This window comes from Lolium rigidum, chromosome 2 (assembly GCF_022539505.1).
Source record: "Lolium rigidum isolate FL_2022 chromosome 2, APGP_CSIRO_Lrig_0.1, whole genome shotgun sequence".
Taxonomy (NCBI): domain Eukaryota; kingdom Viridiplantae; phylum Streptophyta; class Magnoliopsida; order Poales; family Poaceae; genus Lolium; species Lolium rigidum.
The window spans coordinates 210,272,495-210,295,602 of NC_061509.1; the positions used below are offsets into that span (position 1 = coordinate 210,272,495).

The 23,108-nt window shown below is 45.9% G+C and overlaps 2 protein-coding genes across 2 annotated transcripts; both read left to right on the plus strand.

Moving 5' to 3' along the window:
* The first annotated feature begins 7,185 nt into the window (after nucleotides 1-7,185).
* On the plus strand, nucleotides 7,186-10,799 carry LOC124692894 (bifunctional dTDP-4-dehydrorhamnose 3,5-epimerase/dTDP-4-dehydrorhamnose reductase). The gene is made up of 2 exons (XM_047226338.1): nucleotides 7,186-7,814; nucleotides 10,014-10,799. Exons 1-2 carry the CDS (start codon nucleotides 7,359-7,361, stop codon nucleotides 10,464-10,466), a joined length of 909 nt encoding a protein of 302 aa, XP_047082294.1. The 5' UTR covers nucleotides 7,186-7,358; the 3' UTR covers nucleotides 10,467-10,799.
* A 1,901-nt stretch (nucleotides 10,800-12,700) lies between these two features.
* On the plus strand, nucleotides 12,701-13,533 carry LOC124690518 (growth-regulating factor 10-like). Its single transcript, XM_047223895.1, has 3 exons — nucleotides 12,701-12,779; nucleotides 12,876-13,136; nucleotides 13,226-13,533. The coding sequence occupies exons 1-3, from the start codon at nucleotides 12,701-12,703 to the stop codon at nucleotides 13,531-13,533; spliced, it is 648 nt and encodes a 215-aa protein (XP_047079851.1).
* The last annotated feature ends 9,575 nt before the right edge of the window (nucleotides 13,534-23,108 follow it).

The window sequence follows — 23,108 nt, forward strand, 5'->3', positions numbered from 1 at the left end:
CCCATTAATGAAGAAACACTTAGAGCTTGCTAATTTGGTTTGCATATTTGGTTTCTCTAGAGTCTAGATAACATCTAGTATTGAGTTTTGAACAACAAGGAAGACGGTGTAGAGTCTTATAATGTTTACAATATGTCTTTTATGTGAGTTTTGCTGCACCGTTCATCCTTGTGTTTGTTTCAAATAACCTTGCTAGCCTAAACCTTGTATCGAGAGGGAATACTTCTCATGCATCCAAAATCCTTGAGCCAACCACTATGCCATTTGTGTCCACCATACCTACCTACTACATGGTATTTATCCGCCATTCCAAAGTAAATTGCTTGAGTGCTACCTTTAAAATTCCATCATTCACCTTTACAATATATAGCTAATGGGACAAATAGCTTAAAAACTATTGTGGTATTGAATATGTACTTATGCACTTTATCTCTTATTAAGTTGCTTGTTGTGCGATAACCATGCTTCGGGGACGCCATCATCTATTCTTTGTTGAATATCATGTGAGTTGCTATGCATGTCCGTCTTGTCCGAAGTAAGAGAGATCTACCACCTTAATGGTTGGAGCATGCATATTGTTAGAGAAGAACATTGGGCCGCTAACTAAAGCCATGATTCATGGTGGAAGTTTCAGTTTTGGACATATATCCTCAATCTCATATGAGAATAATAATTGTTGCCACATGCTTATGCATTAAAGAGGAGTCCATTATCTGTTGTCCATGTTGTCCCGGTATGGATGTCTAAGTTGAGAATAATCAAAAGCGAGAAATCCAAAATGCGAGCTTTCTCCTTAGACCTTTGTACGAGGCGGCATGGAGGTACCCCATTGTGACACTTGGTTAAAACATGTGTATTGCAAAGATCCGGTAGTCCAAGCTAATTAGGACAAGGTGCGGGCACTATTAGTATACTATGCATGAGGCTTGCAACTTGTAAGATATAATTTACATACCTCATATGCTTTATTACTACCGTTGACAAAATTGTTTCATGTTTTCAAAATAAAAGCTCTAGCACAAATATAGCAATCGATGCTTTCCTCTTTGAAGGACCATTCTTTTTTACTTTTATGTTGAGTCAGTTCACCTATCTCTCTCCACCTCAAGAAGCAAACACTTGTGTGAACTGTGCATTGATTCCTACATACTTGCATATTGCACTTGTTATATTACTCTATGTTGACAATTATCCATGAGATATACATGTTACAAGTTGAAAGCAACCGCTGAAACTTAATCTTCCTTTGTGTTGCTTCAATACATTTACTTTGATTTATTGCTTTATGAGTTAACTCTTATGCAAGACTTATTGATGCTTGTCTTGAAGTACTATTCATGAAAAGTATTTGCTTTATGATTCACTTGTTTACTCATGTCATTACCATTGTTTTGATCGCTGCATTCATTACATATGTTTACAAATAGTATGATCAAGGTTATGATGGCATGTCACTTCAGAAATTATCTTTGTTATCGTTTTACCTGCTCGGGACGAGCAGAACTAAGCTTGGGGATGCTGATACGTCTCCAACGTATCGATAATTTCGTATGTTCCATGCCATATTATTGATGATACCTACATGTTTTATGCACACTTTATGTCATATTCGTGCATTTTCTGGAACTAACCTATTAACAAGATGCCGAAGAGCCAGTTGTTGTTTTCTGCTGTTTTTGGTTTCAGAAATCCTAGTAACGAAATATTCTCGGAATTGGACGAAATCAAGACCCGGGGTCCTATTTTGCCACGAAGCTTCCGGAAGACCGAAGAGGAGTCGAAGTGGGGCCACGAGGGGCCGCCACCATAGGGCGGCGCGGCCCGGGTCTTGGCCGCGCCGACCCGTGGTGTGGGGCACTCGTGTGGCCCCCACGTTGCCCTTCCGCCTACTTAAAGCCTCCGTCGCGAAACCCCGAGGCGAAGAACCACGATACGGAAAACCTTCCGGAGCCGCCGCCGCCAATCCCATCTCGGGGATTCCGGAGATCTCCTCCGGCACCCTGCCGGAGAGGGGATTCATCTCCGGAGGACTCTACACCGCCATGGTCGCCTCCGGAGTGATGAGTGAGTAGTTCACCCCTGGACTATGGGTCCATAGTAGTAGCTAGATGGTTGTCTTCTCCTCATTGTGCTTCATTGTTGGATCTTGTGAGCTGCCTAACATGATCAAGATCATCTATCCGTAATACTCTATGTTGTGTTTGTCGGGATCCGATGGATAGAGAATACCATGTTATGTTAATTATCAAGTTATTACCTATGTGTTGTTTATGATCTTGCATGCTCTCCGTTATTAGTAGAGGCTCTGGCCAAGTTGATGCTAGTAACTCCAAGAGGGAGTATTTATGCTCGATAGTGGGTTCATGCCTGCATTGACACCTGGGGGAGTGATAGAAACCCCTAAGGTTGTGTTGTGTTGTTGCCACTAGGCATAAAACATTGATGCTATGTCCGAGGATGTAGTTATTGATTACATTACGCACCATACATAATGCAATTGTCTGTTGTTAGCAACTTAATACTGGAGGGGGTTCGGATGATAACCTGAAGGTGGACTTTTTAGGCATAGATGCAGTTGGATGGCGGTCTATGTACTTTGTCGTAATGCCCAATTAAATCTCACTGTACTTATCATGACATGTATGTGCATTGTTATGCCCTCTCTATTTTTCAATTGCCCGACTGTAATTTGTTCACCCAACATGCTTTTATCTTATGGGAGAGACACCTCTAGTGAACTGTGGACCCCGGTCCATTCTTTTATACTCGAAATACAAATCTGCTTTGCAATACTTGTTTTATCTGTTTTCTCTGCAAACAATCATCTTCCACACAATACGGTTAGTCCTTTGTTACAGCAAGCCGGTGAGATTGAAAACCTCACTTGTTTCGTTGGGGCAAAGTACTTTGGTTGTGTTGTGCGAGGTTCCACGTTGGCGCCGGAATCCCCGGTGTTGCGCCGCACTACATCCCGCCGCCATCAACCTTCAACGTGCTTCTTGGCTCCTCCTGGTTCGATAAACCTTGGTTTCTTTCTGAGGGAAAACTTGCTGCTGTGCGCATCATACCTTCCTCTTGGGGTTCCCAACGAACGTGTGAATTACACGCCATCAGCCGCCATCGCCGCTTTATTTCGGCCACCTCCGGCCATCTCCGGCGACGAGATCGGTCGCATCTTGCTCGCCTCTCAATGGCGCACCCGATGGTCCGCGTTGATTTGTGTTTGGCGGTCGCCTCTATTCGCCCCCAACCCTACTGCAACTAGGGTTGCACGGGTTCGCGGCGATTCGCCGCTCGCTAGCATTCCTGGCGTTGCGGTGCTGCCGTGAGCCGCGCCATGGTGGTGCTGGGCGCTGCAGTGCTTGCCGTGGCCTGGCTTGGCCTGGTCTGGCACCGCCGTGCGTCTGGCGTGTGGCGCCGTGGCCGCCATGGCTGCGCTCGACATCTGCTCGCCTAGGTATGTGCTCCTCCCTCTCTCTCTCTCGTATGTTCTTCCTCCTCATCCACCACTGGATGCCTTGGCATCCATGGTGTTGTGCTGCTGCTGTGTGCTGCTGATGTGTGGTGCAGCTGCTCCTGTGTGCTGCTCCTGTGTGCCCTAACCTGCCATGCTATTGCTTCTGTGGCCATGCATGTGCTGCTGCTCTGCTTATGCTGCTGCTCTCTACTTGATGTGCATGGTTCTGTGAAATTCCTAGATGCTACTGGCTTGCTTATGCCTGTATATCCTGTCTGCAGCTATTCCTAAGCTTGTGCTTATGTTGTTGCTACTGCTGTGACACTTATGCATTTGCTTATGAGCATGCTGTGATGCTCATGGCTTGTCATGTTGCTCCAGCTGCTGCTGTTGCTACTGGATGGTCATGTGTATCCTCCATTCTTGCCCCTGGCTTGATTACTTGAAGTAATCCTTGCTTATGCAAGGGCCAGTGCTATGTGTGTGCTTCTGGATACAATTATAAAATTATTTATACGATTTTCTGTGATGCAATTGTTGCTTACTGTGGCTATTTCATTCCTGGTCCATGTATTGATGCTAGGCTTGTCTCTAGCAAGCATTTGCATGCTCTAGCAAGCTCTGATGATCATATGATCATCAGTTGCTTGTTGGTTGCTTGCTATCTTAATGTATGTGCCTCTCTGATGCTTATCCTTGTACCTGTGTAGCACCATATCTTGTGTTGGTGCATGCTATTGCTTGATCAAGCATCTATTGATGCTTGCAGTGATCCTCTGGATCATTTGCAAGTGTCTAGGCCACTGGTTGCTTGTGTATTTCATTTATCTGTGTAGCTTGGCTTTATTAAATGGATAAATGAGATAAACTGTTATACAGTGATGATTCTTTTAATTGATTGACTTGAGGTAGAGGGATGCTAACCATTTGTTGGGGACCCTAGCTCAATTTGAACCCTTCTGGATGATGATAAAATTGCTTGGCTGGATTATCTTGGTTGAGGTGACCCTAGCAGTAGTTACTTGCCGTTCTAGGGTGGCTCCCCTCTCCGTGGCTTACTCTGGCTTGGCGAATGCTTGCTGGTTATCCTATTTGATTACCAGAAGCTTTTGATGTTGAAAATACTTGCAGAAAACATATATCTCTGCATAACTGATGGTTTTAAATGGGCTAGAGTAGTCTGGGTGTATATAGGTAAATGTTTGGGATGGTTTTCTTCCTATTTCCATTCGGAAATATGCTACCACTTGTCTGGTTGGCATAACCATGGTCTTAGGCTTTGATTGATCCCTGGTCTTTGCCATTTCCACCAGGTTACTCTTGGTCTATGACCAAGTGATGATCAATACTGGTTTATTCCACCCTTTTGTGTGTCTGTGTATTCATGGCTGTGCAAATAATGAACAAAACCATCTGGTTTGTTCATGATGATGGTATACCTCACTCCAGCTCCTAGAAAATGGTGTTGGTGTAGAGGTTTTGCTTCTGGATGGTTTTTGTGCTTGCCCTGCTCCTCCTGGCTAGCTCGTGCTTGATCTACTCCATGATTTCTTGCTCAACAGCAAGCAGTTCTTTGTGGAACTGTTTCTGGATGGTTTTGTTGGCAATGCGTTCATCCTATTCTTGTGTTCTTACCCAGGTGAAGCTGCTGTCGATGAGCTGCTAGGGTTTGGCTTGAAAAAGGTTATATATGACCCTCTCCTTGATCTCTTGGTCGACAGCAAGGCCTGGCATCATTTTGGTGACTCCCCTGGCCGTGTGTGTTGGTGTGCATGCACACATCCTTGTGAGCTGTCTGTGTGGTTCTATGTTGGAACTTGGGATGTTGGTGGATCAGCTCGGCTGATCTTTGATATTATCCTCCCAATTCCATGTTTCTTTTGCTAACCTGCCAAGTGGCTTGCCACTTGGCTTAATGCCATTTCTGTTTTCTGTTTGTGAATGAAGGGATCAATTGATGATCAAGTCTGACTCAATCTCATGTTGATCAAGAAGCTATAGTGTAGTTTAGCTAGTTTCTATTCTTTGTAATTTATCCTTTTCTTTTTCATTTATCAAATTTCTGAAATGTGTGTTGTAATATTTAATTCATATGAATATTGTAAAGACAATGTAAATTATGTGTGATGATCAATAAAGCTCAAATTTCTCTAATGAGCTTCTCATACAAATTTGTATTCTTTTATGTTTTTAATTTTCCAATTTATAATATTGTTATATGTATTATTCTTTATTTGAATTATAATTTGAATGATTGAGTTTGAATTTGAATTTCAAACTCAACTTGTTTCAATTCAATCATGCAACTTAAGATAAGATATGAAATATTCCCCTCTCTTCTCGAAACCCTAAGTTCAGAAAAGATAGGGTCCAAGTTTGTCGCACTCTCGAAACCCTAACCCTATCTAGTGTTGAGAGAGGAACTTGTCCCCTCTAAGATGCAATTTTTCAATAAAACGCAAAATTTCCCCAGATTTTACGATGCAATTCACATCCCTTTCTAAATCTACCCCGCAATCATCTCGAATCCTGGGATATTACAGTAGGGGATACCTTGCCCGCATCGCCCGCGTTCTTGTTGGTTCCCTATCTGGTAAGAGCCCCCGCCGGCTTCAACGCACATGCCATGTTTGTTCAATTGCGCGGTATGATACATACGAACTGTTCGGCCATTCCCGCCAACTATGCTTGCCATTTATCCATTGTTGTTGCACCATAGATGGACCTCAGGCAGTCGCTCGAGATGCTCAGCAGGGAAGTCGTGGACACCTCGTCCGATGAGGAGTCCGAAGAGACGGCGTACCTCATGGGTGCTTCCCCCTTATCCACGGGCACAATGGCATGCACATGCCAGTGTCCCGGTGCTCGACGAAGGGCCGCTCGGTCAACGTGAAGCGCAACCGAGTGGGTGGCCACAACCAGCTCTATAAAGACTACCGATCCGGTTTACAAGGAAGTCATGTTCCGGCGCCGCTATCCGATGTCAAGTGACATGTTCTTGATAATTTTACGGGGCGTCGGAGACTACGACCCCCACTTCCGATGCAGGGCCCATGCCATTGATAAGCTAGGCTTCACCTCACATCAGAAGTGTTCCGCATCTACTCGCATGATTTCTTACGGAGACTGCATGCAGTGGAAGTATAAAACTGTTCACTTGCATGGCAGGGTCAGTACAACAACCATGCCGGGGTATGCACTGCCATTTCTTAGGTAGTAGTATCGCATGATTTATGGATTTGACACTCTTTTTTTTTTTTTGATATGGGCTGTTCTCACAATGATATCAATGTGCTCCACCGCTCTCCGATATTCGACCTGATATAAAAAGCACTGGTCCTGTGCTAATGACAATTCATACGATACTATCTTGTGGATGACAACTATCTAGAATGAACGATATTGGCCTCTGGACAAACCTCTTGGTTTTCTCCGTATGAGCGAACTGTCTTTTAACAAAAGACACGGGATGCACGCTCCTCGTGTTCTAGGGGGAAAAGAAGGAGATCTTGTTGTATAAGAATAACGGAATAATAGAGGATTATTGATCTCTTATGATCTGATCCTCGTCTCCAACCACATAATCACGTGGCCAGTACAAGGATCGATGAAGCCAATTGGTTGACTCACCCCCCGGCAAGCTGTCGGCGTCGGTGGATGGCATCTCGCGAATGCACAAGCCGATTTTATGGATCACGGCACGGACAGCGCTGCAGCGTCACCGTCGGTGTTCCACCACTCCGCCCCCATTCAGGGGGGGCACAGACAGAATATCAGCTCGCCTCCCTCGCCTCCGCCCTATAATAATCCCGTCGTCCCCTTCTCGTCATCTCCGTCCCCATCTCGATCTCGCCACCACTCCCCTCCCACCCTCTCCGCCTCCGGATCCCGCACCCCCGCCATGACGGTCTCCACCAACGGCGCCTCGCCCCCCGCGCCGGCGCTCAAGTTCCTCATCTACGGCCGCACGGGCTGGATCGGGGGCCTGCTGGGCAAGCTCTGCGCCGCGCAGGGCATCGCCTACGCGTACGGCGCGGGGCGGCTCGAGCACCGCGCCCAGCTCGAGGCCGACCTCGACGAGGTCAAGCCCACCCACGTCTTCAACGCCGCGGGCGTCACCGGCCGCCCCAACGTCGACTGGTGCGAGACGCACAAGGTCGAGACCATCCGCGCCAACGTCTGCGGCACGCTCACGCTCGCCGACGTCTGCCGCGCCCGGGGCCTCGTCCTCATCAACTACGCCACGGGCTGCATCTTCGAGTACGACGCGGGCCACCCGCTCGGCTCCGGGGTCGGGTTCAAGGAGGAGGACACCCCCAACTTCGTCGGGTCATTCTACTCCAAGACCAAGGCCATGGTATGCATGCATGTCCTGTTCTCACATTGACTTGCCCAGTTTGCTCAATTTTGCAATGCTAGATTGTCAGTGGCCGATTACAAGCTAAAACTACGCTTACCTGTCCGATCATCCAGGGAAATGTGGCTTGTCTGTGGTCGACATTCCATAGATGCGCAGTCTAGGCCTCAACTGAGATTTGGTTACTTTCATGTGAGCAGTGATACTTAATTGACTAACATCTGATTGGATCCGAGCTTCGGCTGACGTGAGAAAAATAAAGTCAACGAAATCATGCTTACTTACGAAATCAAGCTATTACATCTATTTGAATTATTTTAATTGGTTTTCCCCATCCATGCACAGTAGTTCAGTGTTTTGATAGTTGCGTTCTCCTTTGAATTTGTGTCAACCCCTTCCTAGAGCTTGCCCAACCTGGATCATGCCAAGTGAATAGGGACTTTCCATTGAACGGACATCCTGCTTTGGTTAGTTCTGCTAGTACTTAGAACTTTGTCATGTTTTCTGCGTCGCTAATCATACCAAAGTCATGTCATCTTATTTTAGGATGATCGTTTTATTGGTACTGTAGCATTGTCATTCAAAATTTTGAATTGCACTGTAAATACAATACACTCAAAACTAACATGGTCTGATCTAAATTAACACATTTTCTGGAGAATGTTCTGTTGTGCTACCCAAGTTGGATCCAAAAAGGTCTAACATCAGGTACCATAGATTGAAAAATTCAATGCAAAAATAACCAGCTGAATATTAAATTGGGTGAAAATATTGAATGGTAGACTGGTAGTAATGAGCAGCGCAATGTGAGGTTTGGGAATGAGTAGTTTATTTGGCATAACCCCATCATATTATTGTTAAGAAAGATAGATTAACTGTTTAGGAGTTTGTTTAGTGTCACAAGGTAAAGGAGCTCGCTGACAAGTATGCCTTGTGTTCTCACCGGCCTGAATGCCATGAGCTCTTATGTTGGAAAGAAAATGCTTATTTTGAAAACAAAAAAAATATGTCCTGGCAGGACCCTCACCTAGACATTTGAACTTCCTTATATTTTAATAGACAGTGACCCATATAAAAACATAATTAGTTCAAGTATTTGCCCTCAACTTACGCCTGGCTGATAAACTGTTTTGTGATCTCTATGCCTTGCGTACCTTCAGTAGATAAAGTGTGCAATGTTGTTTGAACTTTGGGCAACGCTGTATATATTAAGATGTAGATGTTAGTCAAGAAGCTATGGTTCTCTAATGTTTTCATGCTGCTTTTGCTTAATTTTAATTTATTAATTTCTTTTATTATGGTACACCAACTCACGTGGATCAGTTGATCTTTCATTTTGCTTTGATAGAGTACCTAAAATCTAATTTGGTGACATATTACCTACTACAACTGTACGAGGTGGTAGTCGCCTAGGACCATTACATAGATACTTGTGGTATTAAAGGGCCTAATTAAAATGGACAAAATTGTTCATATGATTAACATGCAGTGATTTCATAAATAGATGGTGTCTTTTGCTGTGGCATGGGTGCATGACACTTGATTTGTACAGTTAGATTTCACGGATTAAACTTTGCTCTGTTTTCTATTAACTGGTTTCTTGATCTGAAACCTTAGTTGAATAAGATATAATACAAACTTTAAACAATTATTCAATTAATCATGATCAAAGTCATGTTTAAACTGCATTGTCGTTCATGCAAATTTTGGCATAGATTTGATGTCACATGGACACAATTATCCAGATAGAGTGATCTCTGTCAAATATATTAAAATTGCATTGTCAGCCCTACTACTTCTCCTTTTCAACATGAACTGGTATGTGAATAGCCTGTTAAAGGTGTACATTTCAGCATAAGTAGTCATACTTAATCAATGATCTTGGTTTACCAATATGTCTTACCACCAAAGAAGTTATGGTTGGAGCTTAAAAGTTGGAAGTGCCCAAATTTCTTATCCTTTCTAAATTAAAATAATGGTATTCATGTTGGCGAAAAGTGGTCATGTATGCTGGAATAGGGCAATCTACGACTCAAAAGAAACAACTCATTTAATCTCACAGAGCAGAAATAACCCATCTGTTTTTTTTTTGCTGGAAAAAGAAACCCAATTATTTGTGCCATTGTGTGTATGTGTGCTACTTTTTGTTAGATTATTAGAAGAGGGTTTTATCGTGATGCTAACATCTGCCTCTAATAGGTCGAGGAGCTGCTCAAGAACTACGAAAATGTGTGCACCCTTCGTGTAAGGATGCCCATTTCATCTGATCTGACCAATCCTCGCAACTTCATCACAAAAATCACCCGTTATGACAAGGTTGTGGATATCCCAAATTCAATGACAATCTTGGATGAACTTCTTCCCATCTCAATCGAAATGGCAAAGAGAAACCTCACTGGAATCTGGAACTTCACAAACCCTGGTGTGGTGAGCCACAATGAGATATTGGAGATGTACAGAGACTACATCGACCCAAGCTTCTCTTGGAAGAACTTCAACTTGGAGGAGCAAGCCAAGGTAATAGTAGCACCGAGGAGCAACAATGAGCTCGACACGGTTAAGTTGAAGACTGAGTTCCCAGAACTTCTGTCAATCAAGGAGTCGCTGATCAAAAATGTTTTCAAACCGAATCAGAAGACGTCCAAGGCTTGATAAATGGAACAGTCTGCACACAGCCCCATGTTGATGTTATTTATTCAACATACATTTATATTGCTCTCCGGGCCAATCCAATAAGCATGCATGGTGTTCTATTCTGTACCTGTTGTGTGCATTGTTGCTGCAGAAGATAGTTTCTCGTAGGAATTCACACCCCCTGTTATTATCAGATTATTACACAGAACACCACATGGTGTTACTACTGTATCCTATGAATACAATGGGAAATGGACTAAAGTGAGGAACACGTTCCTCTGTTGTACTGTATCTTACAATTGGAGTAAATCATCATTTATAAAGTTCAGTAGGAAATGGCTTTGGACACTACTACTATGTTGCCTGCTTGTAAGTTTCTATGCATTCCCCAGCCAATATAGGATTGTGTAGACTATCGACATTTGTGACAATGGTGCAACATTCACAGTTAATTTCTTTGGTATTAATCTATTTTGTGTGCCAACCCTATCTTCTTCGACGTGAGAAGTCCGCGCCAGGAAACTGCATGGAGGTGCCTACGCTGGTTGCCTGCAATGGATACCGACTCACTGGATAATACAAGATTCAATCATAAAGATCAACCAACCATCATATAATCATAAAGATTCAATCATACTAGGAGGATTATTCTCGTAATATTTGTCCCGGTTGCTATGTCCTCGGCAATGGTGGTTCGTTCCGGCTACTACGTCATCGACAATGGTGGTTTGTACTCTCGACTCTTCAATGTCGATTAGGTTGTTTGATTAATTTTTCTTGGCATACTGATGTTGGTACTCTTGCTGATATTGATTGACTACTTCAATGATTGCGCGCGTGCGCCTTAGTATTGCGGCTCAAATTAAAATAATGGGAGAACCTTCGTTGGTATTTTCAGATCTATGGTTTGATATCTGTTCTTGGCCGTCTTCAGAGAACTACAAGATTGTATCATGAAGATTTTTTTTTGAAGATCTCATTATAGTTAGTTTGTGTATCTCTACCATATAATATTTATTACTATAAATATATATGGTATTAATTATAAAAAAACATAGGAAAAACTCCTAATTACTACTTTAATCCAATTTTTCTACTATGAGAATGACTAAGACTGAAATGAGCACCGGGCTGTACCTATTGGCAATTGTTGAGGGCACTGTTGCACCTAGCAGACCCAGGTTTGAGTCCTGTTGGGGCTGTATTTGAGTTTCTCGTGGACTCCTGTCTTTAACAAAAAGCCATCAGGTGCTAGTGATTGGGATGGTCCCATTTTTTTACTAAGACTGAGAATTAACTAATGTCATCAAATCTTAGTGACTATCCATGTTCCAACTTATGACTATCACGAACTACAAACGAATCTAATAGTTTGTCTCCCTTACAACTCATGAGTAGCATGAATGAAGCAATCCAAAAATTAGAAAATTTTTCTTTTTAGTTGTGGTACCACGCGCAATTGAAATATCTTATTTACAATGGGTGCTGCAATTTATGGCTACCACGAGTCACAATAAAATTTGTAATTAGAGAAATTAGTTATCGACTGAGAATTAAGCTAGTTTTTAGTAGATCGAGAAATAAGAAAAACGGCTGAGTGGAAGGGTGGTTGTACATCGACCCATAGAGTTTAGACAATATCTATGACACCTATGTGTCTTATAAAGTTGAATACAAAGTTGAAATGTCCTTTTTTTTGACATGTTGAAATAACCTTTTAGTGAGAAGTAAAATTGTAAAAAAATTGACAGCATAGAAACGGTTGTGATGACTTTGTTAATCTTGCGTTGAAGCTCTTACAGATAGCTAATGCTGGACCATTGTACTACGTGACATCCATTGGTAAGAATAAAGGTATACGCGTGTATTTGAGGGTATAAAAAAAGAAATAAAGAAAGAGCATGCCGGATAAAAATGACAGCAAACCAGATAACCCGTGGAAAACATGCGTGTCGTCTTTCTGCGCCGTGGCACCAGGGCCCTATACGGCTACGCCGTGCCACAGCTTCACGCGCGTCCACCACAGTTGTACGCTCCCTGTATCCCGTCCGTCAGTCAGTTTGACAGTTACCGTTGCCTGCGCACAGAAGTTACCGGCGAGCAACCAGACGAATTGGGTGGCCATCCAGCATAAATATTTCCACTCCACCACACTTCCTCTGACAAAAGCAAGCACTTCCGTCGTCTCTAGAGCCAAGAGCCTGCATAGAGTTCGAAGCCCACAACAAGGCAGAGCACGCCGGAATCTCCGAATGGCCGAGGAGAACGAAGGCGGCTCGCCGCAGCCGCCGTCCAAGCTGCCCCGCCTCTCCGCCGCCGACTCCAATGCCGGTACGTGCAGAGCAGGCTTGTATGTATATTCAGCTGAAGAGTGAAAATGTTGGTTTCGTCGAGGTATGTATACCTCATGCTGTTGCTTTGTGCTAGGGGCGGTGACGATGGCGGTCTCGTCGCCGTTGGTTCTCGGGCTGGGGCTGGGGCTCGGCGGCGACAGCCGCGGTGGCGTGGAGGCGCAGGCTCAGGCGAGGGCGAAGTCGGCGCTGACGTTCATGCAGCATCAGGAGCTGGAGCACCAGGTGCTGATCTACCGCTACTTCGCGGCGGGCGCGCCCGTGCCGGTGCACCTGGTGCTCCCCATCTGGAAGAGCGTCGCCGCCTCCTCCTTCGGGCCGCAGCGCTTCCCCTCCCGTAAGTAATTAGTTAGTGTCGGTGGAGTGGAGTGTGGGATGATTTGTTCGTCGTCCTGACATTTGAATGGCAATATATGGCGATGTCAGTGATTGGGCTGGGGAGCCTGTGCTTCGACTACCGGAGCAGCATGGAGCCGGAGCCGGGGCGGTGCCGGCGCACGGACGGGAAGAAGTGGCGGTGCTCCCGCGACGTGGTGCAGGGGCACAAGTACTGCGAGCGGCACGTCCACCGGGGCCGCAGCCGTTCAAGAAAGCCTGTGGAAGGAGGAGGCGCCTCCGCATCCACGCCCGCCGCCCCGGCGCAGAACGGCGGCGTCACCGCGCCGCCCCGCGGCCTCGGCTTCTCCCCCGCCGCCGGCAGCGTCCTCCACAGCGCCGCCGCGCGCGCCACCTGAGCCCTCCATCCCCGTCATGGCGCGCGGTGTGAAAAGAAAAAGGAAGTTCTTGTAACGAAATCCGCAGGGATTTTTGTCGCGTCGTGTGGTAGCTAGCTAGCTTTTCGTCGGCAACTTTTTCAGGAAGAACTACTAGGATGGACGGATAAATCTGCTGAGTTCGACGGCACGCGTAGCGCGTCCCCACGCCTCGTCGTCGCTGTGCGTGCGCCTGTGACACATGCGTGCTGGCAGGGCAGGCGACATTGTTTTTTGGTTGGCATGTTGGGCGTGCCTCGGTGGCGGGGTGACCGGGGGGAGTGGTCTCTCCTGGGGCCGCGCGGCGGGAGAGTCTGCACTCTGCAGGCAGGCTAGTAGGACTGTAGCGAGGTGCAGTCACTGACCTGTGTCAGACGGTCTGTGGCTCGGCTCGGGCAGAGTGAGGCATTGGATGCTGCTGCACTCCGCCTGTGTCTGTGCGTGAGCGTGAGCGCAGTGGCCCCGAGGCCCCGGCCGAAAGTCCCGCGCCGCGTCGTGCTGCTCGTTTGCCCCGTGGGAACGACCACTGTTGAACTCTTGCGTTACTGGAGCTGAGCGTTCGGATAGGAACTAGGCGCGGCGCGTTTGGTAGATTGCATCCATTTCGTGCATCTTGGCGCACTGAGAAGAAGTCTCCTACGTGTTTGATGGCATGTACATAAATTTTTTTTTTTACCTCGTGGAGATTTGAGTTCTGCCCGTTTGGTAGGTCGGTTTCAGGCCTTGTAAAAGTCCAGAACGGCGCCACTATTGTTTGGTTGTAATCCACTAATCCAAACTCCGCTACCGGTTACCTCTTCCCTTTAGTGGTGACGTTACCAGCGATCAAGAGCACAATCAAGAACACAATCATAGATGACATATAACTTAGCACTGATCATAGATGACACAAGTTCACGACACACCATTTTTCAGACACGATAATAGTTTTGGATACGGCAAACAGAATCATAGTTCAACACACTTGGCAATAACTAAACACGACATGGTACCAGGTTAGTTTCAGACATGATGCTCGGAGACGACACTTCTGGTGTCATCGCCATGGTACGGGCACCTGCTCAACACCTTAGTGCAGGTGTGGTCGAAGATGACCACACTGTACTCGAAGGAGGACACCTTCTTGAAGGTGAAGAACTGGCCTACCTTGAGCTGATGAGCGATGGCGAAGGTCGTCCACCCCTGGTTAATGAATGCGTCATTGCCTTCTCTCCTCGTAGTCATCCTCCAGTTGCATCCAGTGTTGGTGGTGAGGATGATGTTGGAAGGAATTTCTCCGAACCACTTGACGAAAGCTTTAGGGATCATGAGTCGGTCGAAGGTGGGCTTGAAGATGATGCGGAGGAAGTGGTCCGACCTTGCGTCCTCGTGGAAGTGGCTTGAAGATGATGCGGAGGAAGTGGTCCGACCTTGCGTCCTCGTGGAAGTGGCTTGAAGATGATGCGGAGGAAGTGGTCCGACCTTGCGTCCTCGTGGAAGCTTTAGGGATCATGAGCCGGCCTTCCACGACGCTTCTTCGTCGGTCCCTCGCCGGGAACCTCGGTAGGTGACCCAAGCATGATCTTCTCAGTCTGCCAAAAGAACACATGCCATTAGAGGTGTGCCTGCTCACAAGTAGTTTAGATGAAAACGAACATTGATAACATTAGTAAGGCCTCATACATTTGCTCACACGGCATGCATAGGGAGTGGCCACAAACTAAGTGTAGTGTGCAACGACTGTGCCACACATGAATAAGTTTGAGGCCACCACCTAGCCTTCCATTGTGCCTTTGTTGAATCATTGGCCAACGCAAACGAGACCCCATACATTTGGTTACATGGCGGAAGAGGGACTGCCCCCAAACTAAGTCTAGTGTGCAGCGAATATGGCACACACGACTAAGTTTGAAGGCAGCACCTTGCCTTCCCTTGTGCCTTTGTTGAATCATTGGCCAATGCACTAAACCAAAACGAGGCCTCATATCTAGGATCACACGGCAGGCAAAAAGACTGTCCGCAAACTAAGTCTCCTGTGCAAGTAATATGGCGCACATGACTAAGTTTGAGGGCAGCACCCCATCTTCTGTTGTGCCATAGTTGAATCATTGACCATTGCAGAACTTAAGAAGTTCAAACATGGAAAGCAAGGTAGCATAGGCCTCATACAATGAGGATATATGGAGGAGATATTTGATCAGAACCAATGGCATGGTCATGTTCAGTCATGCCATAGGTTCTGATCAATCATCTCCTCACACTATGATCTTCGGTTTCAATCATCGGCCTAGTTTAATCAGAAACAACACAAGTAACAGTTCAAATTGAGTACATTACGAGTGTTACTTAGGGTACATTACAAATTCTACTTAGACCACATAACAAACTCTCCTACAGTACATCTAGAACGCATTCATCACTCGTCACAAGTAGCCCTAATCCTCTTGAGCTTATCCTTGATTGCAAAGTACTTGAAGCAGATCGTATATGTCATACTCTAGCTTTCTCTTCTCAGCTTCCAAAGCCTTTTTCTGCCTCTCATTCCTGCTTCTTAGCCCTCATCATTTGTGCTTATGTTCTCTGTAGATTCTTAAGCATAGCAACTTCGTTCTTCAAGTCCTCTCACTCCTCTTGCGTCTGAACAAACTAGTGCGACTCATCTTAATCTTTCGCACAACAATCACAACATGCTAAACCCCAACACAAAAAACCTTCCCCTCTCTGCATGGACAGTAAAATATGACAGTTTCACCAATCGACAGCCAGGTCTAACATGGATCTACCGCGATTGGAGATTAGAGTAACATATCTAAGCAAATCGAGACCGTGAACAACAAGAACTGGACAAGAACAGCAAGCAATGATGAGGAACACCTTGGAAACATCAATCTGGACCCTATCCTAATGAAAACCCTAGCAGATCTAATGTGCATGTCGTCGCAAATGCCCGAGCATGGCCTGTTATGGCACAACGAGTAAGAGGGTGAGAAGTAGGGGTCATTACATGTAACATCCCAGGTTTAGAGGCTACAAAAAGAGAGAATACATATGTGTGCATTGCATTCATGCAAAGAAAATCCGGGGAATTTTCGCTCATTCATCTAAAACACAAAGAAAACGAGGTTTCTCTTGCATCAGTGGAATTGAGTTAGTCATCGATGTGAGTGCGACAAATTTCCACATGACCTTTATGAATTCATGTGTTTTTGGGAGAACAAATTTGAATTCAAATCAAATATGGATAATATCGATTCAAATAAGAAATTGAATTGGATTCAAACTCTAAACTATAATATGGAATACAATATGTAAAAGTTAACACATTTTATAATTCAAAATAGATAGATAATTTAAAACCTTATTACAATTATCATAATCCAACCATTTACAAGCTCCAAAAGAAATAGAAGATTACAAAAGTAATAAAGAGGAAATCCTAAACTAAATCTTCATCTTCCAAATCTCTCCCAATCTTCTTATTCTTTACCTGCAAAACAAACAACAAAGAAAAACAAAATGTTGCCATCATCCATGATGAGGCATTTTAATGTTGGAAACTAGCTAATGGGAGTCAAGAACTAATCTTGATCCCCAAATAGTGATTAGAGGGAGAAATATTTTTACTAGGCAATAACAAGGACAAATAGATTACACTTGGCTCAGGAGAGGCAACATTGATCATGAGAAAACAATGAGTAATTGAAGGCAGCAAGGGACTAGAGGAAGCACCAGATCCAATTTATCTTTAGGCAACAAGGCAGCAATATGAATTCCCTCTAATCTAGCTAGAATCATTTAAAAGGCCACAAAGTTGTTTAAATGAATCACCATTGACATGAAAAAAGTCAATATGATCCTAAACTAAAAGCCATTAGGTAAATCATAAACCATGCTTAATCTTGTAACACAACCACCAGTAGTTAACTCACATATTTATATCAGTCAAATAATTACCAGCAAGCCATTAGATATAACCACTTTGCTAGCAACATTCAAAGTGGAGCAATACACTTGGCAGCATCAAAAATAAAGGCCAAGACAGGATAAGAGCAAACAGTCATTGCTTGCACAAGGAGAAAGAGAAAGCAAGATTGTCCTCTTGCACTAGAAAGGGGAACACACACAAGCAGCTCACACGACACAAGTAGTTGTGTGTTGTCAACACCGGCTGTCAACACCACAGACAATAGCCTAGTAATATAAAAGCAAGGGCATCACAGCTAGCCAAACCATTTGGCTCAGCCTTCACCAAAGCATACCACAATCATACACCACTGGATCCTCATCAGTTCACTAGGAACTACAAGAACACTTCAGAACAACCACTGGAATTACAACAAGATCTTTCGAGATAAAACAAGAAGCTAGCAAGGAGGAGCAGGCATGCCACAAGAAGCAGCATACCTCGGTAGCCAGAAGAACCAGCTATCAAGCTACAGAAGAGAAGCATGTATACGGTATACATCAACTAAAGATCAGGAAGCATCTGTTCTTAATTTGCATCCCGGGGAAAATAAAAGTGTGTATGCAAAAAAAAGCAGATCCATCTATCCTTCAACTAAATTTTTATCTAGGAGGATTGGAAGAATCTTTTCCTCTCAGATCTTGCATAGGAATGCTATGCAAGAATCATCACAGAGAACAAAAGCAACAACATAGTATCTATTCTTATTATAAATCTATGCCTCAGCCTTTGCATCATCGGCTAGGTCAAGAATGGATCTGTCCATTCAATTTAACGCAAGCATCATAGAGAGCTTGGGATGGACTTTTGGCATCATCTGAATGTCTATTTCCTATTCTACACAAGTACCTACATCACCATATCCTATTCATACATATGTATTCCGTGCACACTCATTTGAGGCACCAGGTGATAGATATGATAATTAGAAAGCACATGGGCACTTATGCAAAGGAAGAAAACAAATTAAATCTAAGCTATAAGAACATTAGCTTCAGCTCCTAAGCCAGCCAACTAGTAAAGCATCTGAATCCAGCAAGAAGAGCATTTGTTCTTGTCAATTTAACCATATATCACAGATCTGCCCAAGGATTGGACCAAGCCTTCCTGTAGCCACCAACAGAATTCCATGATCAAATCATGTATGCACATGATTCAGTAAGTACCAGCAATACCCATAAGATACAAAAACATCCAAATAGCCATAGATCTAGTATATATTGTATCTGTTCTTATCAAGTATACACTGCAGTAAGGCATATGCCTGGATGAATAACTCATCCAAACAGGGGCATCATAGATAGATAGCAACTGGTAGAGCAGCCAGTTATTCATCAATTTAATACATGAAGCTACTTGGGTCCATGAATTACTGTCCATTACCACTTACTGTCTAGTACTATAAGCATCCAGTAATACATAACTCACACCAAGAATTACTAGGGGTCCAGAAAATAAATCCTAAGCCAACCAAGTAGAACCTAAGTAGTAGTAGTATTTAACACATCAAGTAAATCATGTATCTGCAAGAAAGGGTAGTTGCATCTTGCAGGTCTAAGCTCATTAAGATAAAATACAGATGGATAACTAGAGTATTTCAGTTGACTGAACTTTCCAGGTTCAGTTAGGTAGCAACAAAACCATCATGTCATGGATAAGCAAATTATTCAAATGGAGGCATCAACCATATCATAAGGCAGTGAATATATGGATCAAAGCATTGCCAGATCAAGTCACACCTCACAGGGAACAATAATCCCTGCCTCCACTACCTGGGCATGATTTACTTAGCCTCACTATACATATGCATATATACCACCAGTAGCACAAGTGGAACAATAGTACTAGCGCAGCCCAAACACTATAACCATGAACATAGATGGGAGAGGTTTAGCTCACAGTGCCGTATCGGAGAAGTAGTCGACGCCGAGGTAGCGCCTTCAGCGCCATCTCATCGGCACCTAGGAGATGTACGCGTTGCAACAACATAAGCTCCATCATCACCACCACAAACCAACACCCAGTACCACAACAACAAGATCACAAGGCAGCGGACCAATGCGCCGGGGTTGCAGCCATTGCCGTCCAGCCGGTGTCAAGGTCGGAGTCAAGGTAAACGCATCAGCAGCCAACACAGCACCACACCACCATCACCACACTGAGCAGATCGACGCAGGGGACCAGGAGATGGTCATCGGCGTCGGGATAATCGATGTAGGGATCGAGGTCTTTGACGAGGAGGCGTATTGGTGGAGTAGCAGAAGGCGCGATAGCCGGGACCGGCGACCACCATGCCGCAACAACGAACCCAAGCCATGGCTAGGGTTTCCTCGCTGGCGGGCGCATTTGAGCGGGGAGACAGCGAGGCAGGCGATAATCTGTAGATGATACCGTGGCGAGGCCGAATCGGCGGCCGGCGGTGGCCGGGATGGCAGCATCGCTAGGAGGAGGCCAGGTCGCGTGCGTGCTTGTGGAGGAGAAAGGTGATAGGAAACGAGAGTGTGAGGGAGACGTGAGGCGCTGTATTGTGTTGGACTCGTATGTGTATGGGCTAGTATGACCGAGTCATGTACTACTAAAGTAGGAGGCTGTGCTGATCTTCTGTAAAGAGTTTATGTGTACCTCTATAGACATGCCTTGGACTCGCATATGTTTCTGTTGTACCACTCTGAGGGATGTAATACGAGTGGAATGGTGTTTCACTTGTGTTATGTCAACGACTTGCGTACTACACCATGCAGTGGTATGATGGGTCACCGCATTACCGCCATTGTTCTGGCCGAGGACGAGCTCGAGGTCGCGGCCGAACTCGAGATGCCGATGAAGACTGGGGAGCAGGTTGCGGCCGATGTCGCGGTGCTGCTCGCCGACGTATCCTCCTCCGGTACCGGTGCTCCTCCTTGCGGCGGTGCGGCGGATTGGTCGACGGGAGAGAAACTGACTGTTGATTTGACAGTTTGGAGGTGGTGAGAGTCAAGTCGCGAGTGAGAGGAATGAGAGGGGAGCGGTGAGGCTTATTATGGCGCGTGTTCCCGAAGGAACGCGGCGTTTCCTTCTCCCTTCCCCACGCGTGCAGCCTTCTGGCCGCAACGGGCCTGACTCCAGAGAAACTGCCATTCCGGACGTTCGTCCAGGGCCTGTCCCAGGGGTGCTTTGAGACCCAGTTCATGCGACAACACGACATTCTACACGCAACCAAACGGGCCGAAAATTGTTGGGCTGATGCGAGCCAAGGTCTATCCAGGCTACCAAACGCGCCCTAGGTGTACACTTATAAATATGGAGTGACACCTAAGAGCATCTTTAGCTGCGTTCCTCAAGGGCGTGTTTGGTTGCCTGCATCCCCCTTGGCTCGCATTAGCCCAGCTTTTTTCGGCCCGTTTGGTTACCTGGTCGAGGTCACGTTCTTGCACGGACCGCTTCTCAAAGCACCCTCGGGCCAGGCCCTGGAGGAATGCCCGGTTCGGCCATTTCTAGCGAGCCACCCCCATTTCCGCACAAGTGGAAAACACGGTGTCCTCGCAGATCCACCGCCGCGGGAGATGGCGGGAGCTTGCGCGGGACGACGAAATCTCGGCGGGCTGAATTCGGTCACCGCGCTTGAATTTTCGCCACCGTATATAGGGGCGGCTGTCTCACCGGCAAAAATCCTCCATTTCCCCCATTTCGAGCTCATCCACCGTCCCCGACATGGGCGGCTCTACCTCACCCGCACGGTCAGCGAGGCTTGCAGCGGCGACGGCGGCTGTGGCGGCGGCTACTGGCCGTGGAGGATGGTCGTCTTCTTCGTCTGCGTCGATGACTTCGGTTGTGGTAAGCTTTTGCAAACCCTAGCCTTAGATCTAGATCTTTTGGGTACACAACCGGGGTCTGAACGAATCCATTGTAGGACATTCCTTGTCGCCGGTGGAGGTTGCGGAGGTTTTCCAGGTTCCATCTGACTCAACGACGGGGACGGTGGTGCTGGCTGCATCTTTCACTGGGACGGTGGTGCTGCCTGCATCTTCGTCAGGGTCCCCTGCTTCCCCTACCTCGGTGTTGCGTGTGGCTCCTTTGACTGCAAGGCCGATCTTACCTACCTCACTGTTCATTGATAGTTCATAGATCTGCTAGTGCTTATGGATGTCCATGTGGTAGTTCATAGATCTGCTAGTGCTTGAGGATGTCCATGTGGTAGTTCATAGATCTGCTAGTGCTTAAGGATGTCCATGTGGTAGTTCATTGATTTGCTAGTGCTTAAGGATGTCCATGTGGTAGTTCATTGATCTGCTACTGCTTAAGGATTTTCATGTGGTAGTTCATTGATCTGCTAGTGCTTAAGGATTTTCATGTGGTAGTTCATTGATCTGCTAGTGTTTGTCATGTAGGCAATCATACCTTTGGGCTCCCTGATCTGTCTGCGCCAACTGTGAATGCTCAGCCATGTCTGATTGCAAGCAAACTAGCCATGGTTTGGAAACCTGAGCTATCAGAGTTTGTGCTGAAATGGTTGGTTCAGCTCGTCCGTAGCGGCGTCTGCTTCAACATGGGATTCAATGAGCATCAGATAAAGAAGGTAGCCGCGGATGTTCTTGCATTCGCCGGCGTACATGTCACCACTCTTCAGCTGTACAACCACATCAGAAACTGGAGGACGAAGTGGAGCGTCATCATGATGATGAAATCCGATCGCATTCTGGACTGGAGCGAAGATGGTTGCTGCTTCTACGGCGGTGATGAAGGGGCGGCGGACGAGTACATCCAGGCACAAAGCCTCATTGAGTTCCTGCATAGATCTAAAAGTATATATATGTCAATGTCGTCCGCACTAACATGTGTTCCTTGTGGATTGCAGCGGTACCCGATGCACCGTCAGTACGTCGGCACCTCGATCACCAACTATGCTCAGATGAAGACGATCTTCACTCCCTGGTTCGTCTGCAAGGCGTAGCTGTTCCAGCCTAACTTGCTGATCAGGGCTATCGACTTCATTGCAGTCAATGAAGACGAGTATGCCGTCTACCGTAAGCTGCAGCCACCGGAGAGGAGGAGCTGGCTTAGGACTTGGCTCCGCAACCAGTTTCCTTCCTAGTGCTTCTGCTTCCTTCTCATGATCCGCTGATTTTGGGAGGTGATCTTGTATCCCTCCATTAGCTAGGACTTGCTACAACCTGATATCCGGTTTGTAATGATGAACTTGTTCAAGGTGGTATATACTAACCCCTTGTGATGAACCTGTGATGCATCACGAAGTAGTCACTTCGTTCGTGATGCATCGCCCACTAAGTAGTAGTTGTAGGATAACGTTGCATAGAAAACAAAAATTTTCCTACCGCGAACACGCAATCCAAGCCAAGATGCAATCTAGAAGACGGTAGCAACGAGGGGGTATCGAGTCTCACCCTTGAAGAGATTCCAAAGCCTACAAGATGAGGCTCTTGTTGCTGCGGTAGACGTTCACTTGCCGCTTGCAAAAGCGCGTAGAAGATCTTGATCACGATCGGTTCGGCGCCACGAACGGGCAGCACCTCCGTACTCGGTCACACGTTCGGTTGTTGATGAAGACGACGTCCACCTCCCCGTTCCAGCGGGCAGCGGAAGTAGTAGCTCCTCTTGAATCCGACAGCACGACGGC

Excerpts from the sequence above, each read along its gene's own strand:
- LOC124690518 (XM_047223895.1), top strand. The coding sequence starts at position 12,701 with ATGGCCGAGGAGAACGAAGGCGGCTCGCCGCAGCCGCCGTCCAAGCTG. Across the intron at positions 12,780-12,875 it reads CGCCGCCGACTCCAATGCCG|GGGCGGTGACGATGGCGGTC; the intron begins GTACGTGCAGAG and ends GCTTTGTGCTAG. Across the intron at positions 13,137-13,225 it reads GCCGCAGCGCTTCCCCTCCC|TGATTGGGCTGGGGAGCCTG; the intron begins GTAAGTAATTAG and ends TGGCGATGTCAG.
- LOC124692894 (XM_047226338.1), top strand. The coding sequence starts at position 7,359 with ATGACGGTCTCCACCAACGGCGCCTCGCCCCCCGCGCCGGCGCTCAAG. Across the intron at positions 7,815-10,013 it reads ACTCCAAGACCAAGGCCATG|GTCGAGGAGCTGCTCAAGAA; the intron begins GTATGCATGCAT and ends TGCCTCTAATAG.